The 9,585-nt window shown below is 35.6% G+C and overlaps 1 protein-coding gene across 1 annotated transcript; it reads right to left on the reverse strand.

Annotated features, from left to right (window-relative positions):
• Positions 1-5,691: 5,691 nt before the first annotated feature.
• Positions 5,692-7,326, reverse strand: LOC112203319 (zinc transporter 1). Its single transcript, XM_024344306.2, has 3 exons — positions 6,611-7,326; positions 6,350-6,499; positions 5,692-6,145 (listed from the first exon to the last, which is right to left on the reverse strand). The coding sequence occupies exons 1-3, from the start codon at positions 6,974-6,976 to the stop codon at positions 5,840-5,842; spliced, it is 822 nt and encodes a 273-aa protein (XP_024200074.2). The 5' UTR covers positions 6,977-7,326; the 3' UTR covers positions 5,692-5,839.
• Between the last annotated feature and the right edge of the window lie 2,259 nt (positions 7,327-9,585).

The following is a 9,585-nucleotide window of genomic DNA, read 5'->3' on the forward strand; positions in this document are numbered from 1 at the left end:
TTGAAAATCCGAATGTAAATATGATAGAGTAGTAGATTAAGCAAGTCATGCATGCGCATTTTCTTCATCACTGCATTGGAGCCCACAAGCTGTGATATTGGCACCACGTAATTAGTTAAAAATTGTGCATTTTTGTAGAATCGCTACCATATGGTTAAGACTTAAAACACGATGATAGTGGATAACTCGTACAAATGGACTTACATGTTATGAAACTTACATGTAAACTCAACCCCTTATAGTAAATGATTTAAAAATTTAGAAAGCAGCAGAGGAAAACTCGAAGAAAATCCTAGAGAAAAACTTTGAGAGAAAAAAAGTTGATCATGCCTGTCCGACTGCGTCTTGACACTAACAATGGCTTATGGCCTCGCCATTGTGTGTTGAATGCGGCCAAACGAGGTGATGGTGTAGGTGATCGGCAATTGGGGCTGAATGGGGTTCTTATGCAATTGTTTTCGGTTGACGATGGTGTCGACACAGGCAGATAGTGGAGACTGATCGGATTCATTCGGATCTCGCTGCAAGCACTAGTTGTGTGGCTGGGGTTCACACTTGTTCTGGTGGGTTGATCTGTGGTTGGATCCAATTAGATCTTGTTGTAAACCCGTTGGAGAGGGATTGTGGCATGGACGAGATTAGGTGCATAAAGTGGAGGACGGCGGAGAGCGGTTGCGGACTAAGTCTAAAACTCACAGCTCGTATTAGATACAGTCCAGATCAATTTTTTTTATTAATTGCGGTCCTATAACTCAGCTGTCACTTGAATTTATTTCCTTTTTTATCTTCCTGACTCAACACCTAAATTTTTCATTCCTAACATACCCTTATTTAATATATTTTGCATAATAAACAGTAAAAGCCAATATATTAATTATAATCCTAAATTATTGCAATATTGTTAATGTAAAATTAGCAAATTTAACGTGTTGACTCTAATTTATATTATTAGTTTCTTGATTGAATTCAAAAGATGAATCTATATATATTAAGACATCATTCTTCCTTGATCTTGTCTATCATGTATTGCCTTCTTCTTCTTCTTCTTCTTCTTCCTCCTTTTTTCTACTGAATCATCATTTTTTTCCTCTCCTTATTCCATGCATATCCTATTTCCAACACATACTTCTCATTTCTTTGTTTAAGTTGCTACCATTTTTTGGTAGGACGATGTGGGCTTGGTCCCGATCTATGCACCTTGTGTGCCTTGTCTGCTCCAAGTAAGCGCAAGTTCTTTGCTTGGTCAAATGGTCGCACCCTCCTAGTAACAAAGTGAAACTAAGTGTCGCTAGATTTATAATACTTCAGTAACAACATAGTGGGAAAACTGTGCTATTTGTAATGATGTTTCTCCATAATAGAGTTATCTTTTTAGTATGTCACCACAATTGTAAAGCTAATAGTGTCGGTAGTAGAGCACTATTCGCTAGTTAGTACTTGGTAGAATACATTATTTTAGTTTAGTCTTTTTTTTTTTTGAAAAGGGGTTTGAAACCCAACCTAACTGGGAGGCTCAGCCCCACGCCCGTTATTTATATTATTAAATAAGTTTAGTCTATTGTTATTATTTTAGAAAGTTTTCTTGATGCACATTGTAATTCGGATATAGGTACCTTGTCCCACATATGTATTCTGCGGCTTCATTAATCAAGACTTGAGAACAGTCGCACTGGCTCGTATCTAAAAAAAAAAAAAAAGGGTAATTACTCACTCCTTGCAAATTGCAATACCAAAGTCATCGCAAAATGATAAGGTAAAAAATAAAATAAAACTTGGGTTTGATGATAATAGACTTTTATGCAGTCTCGTTTGATTGCTTTTAGTAAGACGAGCTTATGCGCATTTAATGAATAGAGCTTCTACCAGGAGGTACGCTGAACATAGAAATAAATTAAAATGCTTGTCTGCAAGTTTAACTATTTTATATGACTCTTCATCAAATACATTTGGTGTGCGTGCTGGTAAAGCTATAATCTGTTGGTTGTTTGGATTATGGTCATAGAAACTTTCTAGTGATAGAATTCAAAACTTCATCAATTAATATTCCATTGCAATATAGTATTACAAAAGAAATTATATAAAATATTATAAAATAAGTCCATGATTTCCCAGTTGAGAATGTTGAACCAGATTTGTTCAAAAAAAAAAATGTCGAACCAGATAGTTGAAAACTAGATTTGGGAAGGTTTGATTTGGCCCCCTTCCCTTCTTCTATTTTTTTCTTATTCTTATGTTATTAATAAAATTTATATAAAGGAGAGGTGGTGGTTTCCTGGTTGTGGCGGCACCCTTTCCTTTAAGATTGTGGGTGCGCACTTAATGCCCTAAATCGGTCATCATGGAGAAGCTAATATCATCGAATCTATGTTTTTATAAAATAAACAAAAAGGTAGTTGAAAACTAGAAATATTGAAATCTTTAGATAAAATTGACTCGGTGCAAATGAGTAGTATTTGTAAGAGCAGATGCACCAATAAGCCAATTGGGTGACCAATTGGAGAGGAGGATCACTGTTGGCCATGCAGCGGGACAAAATTGGCCAGGCACTCACTGTGCAGCACATGGGGACCACTTGCCTAGGCAATTGGTTTGCTAATCGTCGGTCAGTGAATTGCCCGACCGTGGTGGTGGGCTCTACAAGCATATGGACCTACTGCCAACGACTTTTTTTTTTTTACCTATACTTTTCTGTAACGATTATTTAATCGTAGCTGTTGGATCTTTCGATCCAATGGTTGGGATTTTTTTTTCACCAAAAAAATGATCGGTAAGGTAAAATAAATTCTTAAAATTTATTTTCAAAAATTCTATAAATATCTATTTCCCACTTTAATTTCTCACACCAAAATTTTCAAAAATTTAAAATTTTACCTCTCCATCTTCTTCTTCCATCAATCTTCTCTTCATTTCTTTCAATTATCAATCTTCCCACAACAAAATATCCTTTTTTTTTTTTTATGATAACGATATCTATTTTTTTTTATTGGGAATGATATTTATACTTGATATACAATTTAATTTGTTTTTAAAAAAATTTCATTAATTTTTTTAAATTAATATTATATGATTAATCTAATTATTAATTATTTATCTAATTAAATTATAAGTTTAACATTAAGGGTGATGCTATTCACACACCTATTTTCTCTATTCATACACCCCCTCTATTTTTCTATTACTTTAATTTAATTTTCTTTTACAAATTACCCTAACTACCCTCCCTTGCAATTATGTTTTCTTTTCTTCTATTTGGCAAGTCAATCATGAATCAACCATCATTATACAATAAATCAATTTTTTTTGCTACTGAGATATTATGATACTAATATCTTCCAAGTAACACTAATTTTCAGCAGTAAATATGGTTTTGCTCTCCACATTGTTAGGTAAAAAGGTACCGGACCTAATTCAACATTGTGAAGAGAATGCCAATACAATAACTAGTTTGTTATTTAGAGTAGTAGTTATAGTTACTGAACTGAAATGTACAGATGACAAAAAGTTGGTATGTATATAAAAATGAAATGCATAAACCATGGTTGGGGCTACAAAACCAGAGAGTAAAAAGTTGCACATGAACTTACAGTAGCAAAGAGCAAGCTATCCTTATCTCAACACATTTAATTTCTTTCAACTAGAAGTAATGATAAAATTGTCAGCACAAATACTTCAATAATGTATATTGAAGCATGAATTACCCAAATAATTTGGTAGAAAATAACAAAAATCAATGTACCAGTCCACAACATTGCTTCATAAAAATAAAAGCTAATAAATAATAGTAACTAGAAGCATCAAAACCAATCAACCCTCAATAAAAACACAAACCCTTGCTGAAACCCACCCCTGCCCCCACAAGCAACCACTCCTTATCTCTGAAACCCCCCTCAACTCATATTTGTATAATTTTCCTATGGCAAAATCTTTCGTATTCTAGCATAATATAGTAGAACAAACCATGTCTATAATCATAAGGCTATCATAATTAGGCTGCTATAAAATTATATAGTTGCTCAATGGATTCAAATACACCAAATATTTTCAGTTAGAATCTTACCAGGAATGATGGATTCAAAGGGACTCGAATGATCACTGAACTCATATTTTTCTCACATGTCTCCATTGCCAATCAAGTGTAAAATTTTCTCCAAACAGGGGTCTAAAGTTGCTTGTTCTGCTTTGATTGAACTTCAAAGCATCACATTAGAGAGATAGAATGACTATGCTAGAGAAGTTTTGATGGGAAGAAAAAAAAAGGAATTGAAAAGAGTTTTGAAGTCCTCTGTGCCTGCGGGAAAATAAGGGTTTAGGATTTGGGAATGATTGAATTGCCAAATAGAAAAAGAAAAAAGAAAACTTAATTGCAAGAGATGGTAATTAGAGTAATTTGTAAAAAAAAATTGATTTAAAGTAATAGAAAAATAGAGGGGATGTGTGAATAGCACCACCCTATTTTGAATTAATGAATTATTCAAATTTGAATTGTGAATAGTGAATTGGCAGGCAAATTGCCTTTCATTGGTGCATTGTGTAAGCTGGAGGCAATTGCCAATTTGGGATGAATAGTGGATTGATAGTACCAATTTGGTTGACAAATCAGTAATTGCCCTTGGTTCATGGGTGCATTTGCTCTAACAAATCATGTCAATTGTAATAGCTAAAAATTATTAACTAGATTGGCTCATATTCTTCTTCATATAATAATATGATTGAATCTTCTAACTTGTTTGGGCTCCAAATCTTTTTAGGGCATCGCCAACCGCCTTAGTTAAAAGTCATACCATTTCAGAATTTTACACCTCTAGTGTCATTACTATTCATTTAGATTTTGCATGTCCAACCCTTTTAGTCAAAAGCCATACCCATTTCAAAATTTTAATTATCTTAGACAATAATTTAACTGCAATATGAATTTATGTATCATATATTATTATTGTATATAGTATATCGTCATAATAAAATATTTTTATGATTTTTTTAGAAAATTTTCTTTTATTTTTTCATGTTGTTTACGTTTAAAAATATGTTACTTTATCCTCAAGCTAGAGGAAAGTCCACAACCTAACCCCTAAAGGGAGAGAGAGGCCGGAGCTTATCTTTCTGTGATCGGCTTCATCTGCAAATTCGTGCTCGTCTGGTGGTGCACAATGTCGAGTGGGTCTCTCTTTCTGGTTTGTGATCAATATATTGGCTTTTTGCCTTGATTCAATATATATATATATATATATATAACTTTTTTATTAGCCGTTGAATTTAATCCATCGCATTTTTCTGGCCATTAGATTAGAAATTAAGTAATTTTATAGTTACCTTTTGTTTTCTATACCAATTAATCTAAGCCTATTGAACTAAATCAATGCGGAGTGATTCTCGGCCTTCTATTGTGTAGTTGCCATTTGGGCCCACTACGTGTCCACGTGTCCCATCGAGCCAATATGGCTTTTATCCTATGTTTTTTAGTTGAAATGACTCAAGTCTTTACTCGAGAGCCATTTTGACTCTACAATTCTATGTGTTGGAGCAACTGAAAAATAGCGGGTAGTCATTTTAGCTTTTGACTAAAGGGTTGGAGTTGCCCTTACAAAATAAAAGAAAATGTTGATATGAGTAAATCTATCTTGTGTTTGATTTTCGAGATTTGAGCTAGAAAAACAAAGATAAAAGATGTGTAGGTAGAATTTTTGGGGTGTCCATGCTTGTAAAGGAAATCAATACATGAAAAAATCAAATTCATTTACAAAGGTAAGGAAATCAATACACAAAGATTAAAAATAAATGAAGGCAATGCAATGGAGAAAAAAAATTTCACAGCAACCTAATATGCTAGCTGCTAAAAAATTCAAGCCCATTTTGCCAAGAGAGACATACAGCCAGTCCCTAGAAGAAGCGAAATATATGACCCCAATTGAATCCTCATATTTCCTTGCATTCTAGGGCTCATGAAATCTGCTGCAAGTAGGTCAACAAGAGCCATGTAAATTAAAATTCCAGCTGCAGCTGAATTCAAAGTCCCTTGAACAATTAGAGCAGTTGGGCTAGTCTCACTGTAAACATTTGATATTCCGATACCAATTGCAATTCCAATGGGGGTTGTAAGGGAGAAAAATGCCGCCATTATGGCTTCAGACAGAGACTTGAACTGCGCCTGCAAGCAACATCAGAAGTTCTATGCTCGTAAGTGTCACAGCACATACAAAATTTTAAACACATTCTCTGACTTTCAGCACTGGCCATACACATTGTACCAGAGAAAAATTAAAATAGCCATGGTTTTCTTGTTAAAAAACAAACCACTCCGGCCAGCTTAGTCCATATATTGTACTACAGGCTGTATCTATGGTGATTATACCTGAGAGATGCAGCCACCAAGACTAATGCCCTCAAAGAACTGGTGGAAAGACAAAGCCACCAGGAGAGGCTTTATTGTATATGTGTCCTGGGATGCACCCACTGATATTCCAATTATAACTGAATGGACTAGAATTCCCAGCTCCAACACCTAGAACATGCCTCAAACATTTCACAAGAATATGAGGGGAACTTATTATGTGCCCAAGACAATATTAGGGAAATATTGCCAACTATTTAACACAACAAAAAATGAACTTACTTGTGCAATGACCCTGTGCTTGAATAATTCTGATGTTGATCTCAATTCTTCAGAGTCATGAGCATTACTACCCTGTGTGGCACCATGACCAGCTCTGCTCTCTTCATCCATTCTCACCTGGGATGACTTCAAGCTTGACCTTTTGTAGTACCCAGTTGCCATTGCATCAACCATCAATGTTCCGATGGCAGACATCATGCAAAGAAAGCCTGTGAAAGGGAATCTGCCCCATGGATTTTCTTTTAGACATGGTGAAGTCAAGGTCGTAAAGGCCTCAGGTAGTACGTGAATGAAGGCAGTCGCTAGAATCACCCCGGCCGCAAAGGCCTTGACAATGAAGAAGATATCGTTCTCTGGTCTTAGCATGGGTGTCTTCTTGCCTAGCAGTGGTAGACTCACCCCCAAAGCACCAAAAACAAGAATTGAAGCAATGGAGCCTAGCTTGTACTTTAGTGCTTCATAGTTGGGTTCGTGTGTGTGTTCAAATTCACAGGCATGGCCGGTCCTGTGTGTGTGGCCTGCGAATATAAATTGATATAAGTGTCCAAATAATTTTTTTTGGTAATTAGTAGTACTTTATTCATATTCCTTTATTCTAAGGACTTTGAATAGATTATAAAGATGAAGAAAAGTTCAATGTAAAAAATATTCTAGCCTAGAAACTGAAACTGGGTTTTAAACCTTGGTTAGGTGAGGAAAACAACACAAAAGGTGCCCATATCCACTGGACCAATGTTTCTCTTCACAATTGTATTTTCAAAAAATAAAAATATAAAAATCTTTGAGTAAGTAGGATAAATCAAAGGCCTCCTGGAACGGGTCACATGGCAACCCTCGGGGCCGTTCCTGTCAGGTACATGCACTCACCAAATACTATAGTGGGGAATAGAAGAATTAGAATTAATGCCACTATCTTCAACATGTTCAAAGATGAAGCTTGAAGAATAAACATGATTTGAGAGAGGAAAGGTAAAAGAGTAGCTTATAGTAAAAGCTTTCTGGCTTTTTTTGGATCTTTGAGAAGTTGGGGAGATTATTCCTCTTATTTATGGGAAGAGGTAAATGTGCAGGAGAATCTAATACTCATCATTACACCAAAACAAATGCAGAAATGGAACTTTTGGGTCAATCAAAATTTTTTCAAAATATCCCAAATGACCGGTTATGAGGTCATCTGAAGAAGCAATTTTTAGGGGGAAACTGCAAGAAGAATATATATGTAAATAATATGAGGATTTGAAATAGGGTTTCTTCTGAACAGAACTTAGAAAAGGTCTCACATCATTCAAGCAACTATGTTGAAAGTGAAAATGTTGTCATGCAATGACAGTAAACAAGGGAGTTTAGCTTAGATTGCATCTAGTCAAATCAAACATGTCGATTTATGTCCTCATAACTAATTGCCTTATTATTCTCGTCGAAATAAAAACTAAATGGATTATTGTGTGGAGATGAGCACACATCTTGTGTCAGCTTATTGTAGCATAACCATATTAATTGTTTAATACAACATACTATTCATCCATTTTCAGGATCTGACTAGCTAAAATAGGAGAAGTACTTAGAAACTCGATTAATATAAAAAGTGTACTTAATGACTTAAGTGAAGTACACAGGAACTCCTCAAACTCATTTAATATAGAAGCGTGCTTCAAATAATGGACATTGAAAATCCCAACATATATAAAAAATGAGAAATCCTAGGTAGGACAAACGTACCAGCCACGTAGTACGCCCAGCCATGTTTAATTATAATGAAATACCCAAAATACCCCCTGCATAAACAATAATTGGCTGGGCGTATCGCCACATGACGTGCCAGCTCTACCTAAGAATCTCTCAGAAAAAATATGGTAAAGTAGTAGATTGAGCAAGTCATTTTCTTCATAACTGCATTGAAGCCCACAAATTGTGATCTTTGCCACCACTACTTGTACATTTTGTAGAATCGCTAGCATGGTTAAAACTTAATACTCTACAATACTTGGTAAGTCGTACAAATGTAGCTATGGTTGATTTAATGTTCTGCCAAGTTTCAATATGGTTGATTTAGGGTTTTAGCGTCCCCCAATCTGTCCATGTGGCTATGGCTCACTGCTTTTGTGGCTTTATTATGGTGCATTTGACATTTTTGAAATCGGGCTAAGTTGATGGTGTGCAGGCCAACATGAATAATGCTTGTAGGTTAATTAAAGGGCAAGTTAGTTCCTCCAATAGAATTGCTTCTGATTGCATTTACAATTTTGTTCAAGATCTTACTATTTTGAAGAAGTTTCTTGTCCCAATTGGTGGATGCGCTTGCTAATGTTGGTTTGTCATCGTTAGGCTTGGTTTGGTGGCGGAATGAGGCTCCTCCTTTTCTTCTGGATCTTTGTCGACAAGACTCACTTGGTCTTCCGAATTTCCGGATTATTTGAGTTGTAGTTTTCTTGTCGCTTTTAATCTGTTAGACTAGAGGTTAGAACCTCTTTAGTTTTTTTGTTTTTTGGCTAGGGGTATGGGCGTTGTCCTCCCTTCTTCTCTGTTTGTAACATCCAGCTCTTTTAATGAATTAGGTTGAGAGGCTCTGCTCTCTCCAATCATATTTTAGCCAAAAAAAAAAAAATTGGCATCCTCGACTTCTTGGTTGGGTAAAGATTAATACTGATGGTGCTTAGCGTAACTCTTCTGGACATGCGGGTTATGGTGACATCTTTAGAGATTTTAGAGGTGGTATTATGGGTGCCTTTTACTTTAATCTTAATATTCCGAGCTCTGTGGCAGTAGAGGTTATGGCAGTCATCAAGGCTATTGAGTTAGCTTGGGTCCGAGACTGGAAATATATGTTAGAAGTGGATTCGGCTCTTGTTCTTTCATTTCTTCATTCTTCTCACTTGGTACCTTGGCAGCTACGAATTGAGTGGCATAATTGTTTGCATCGTATCTCTCAGATGCATTTCCGTTCTTCACACATTGATCTATCGTGAAGGCAACCA

This window comes from Rosa chinensis, chromosome 5, assembly GCF_002994745.2.
Source record: "Rosa chinensis cultivar Old Blush chromosome 5, RchiOBHm-V2, whole genome shotgun sequence".
NCBI classification, from domain to species: domain Eukaryota; kingdom Viridiplantae; phylum Streptophyta; class Magnoliopsida; order Rosales; family Rosaceae; genus Rosa; species Rosa chinensis.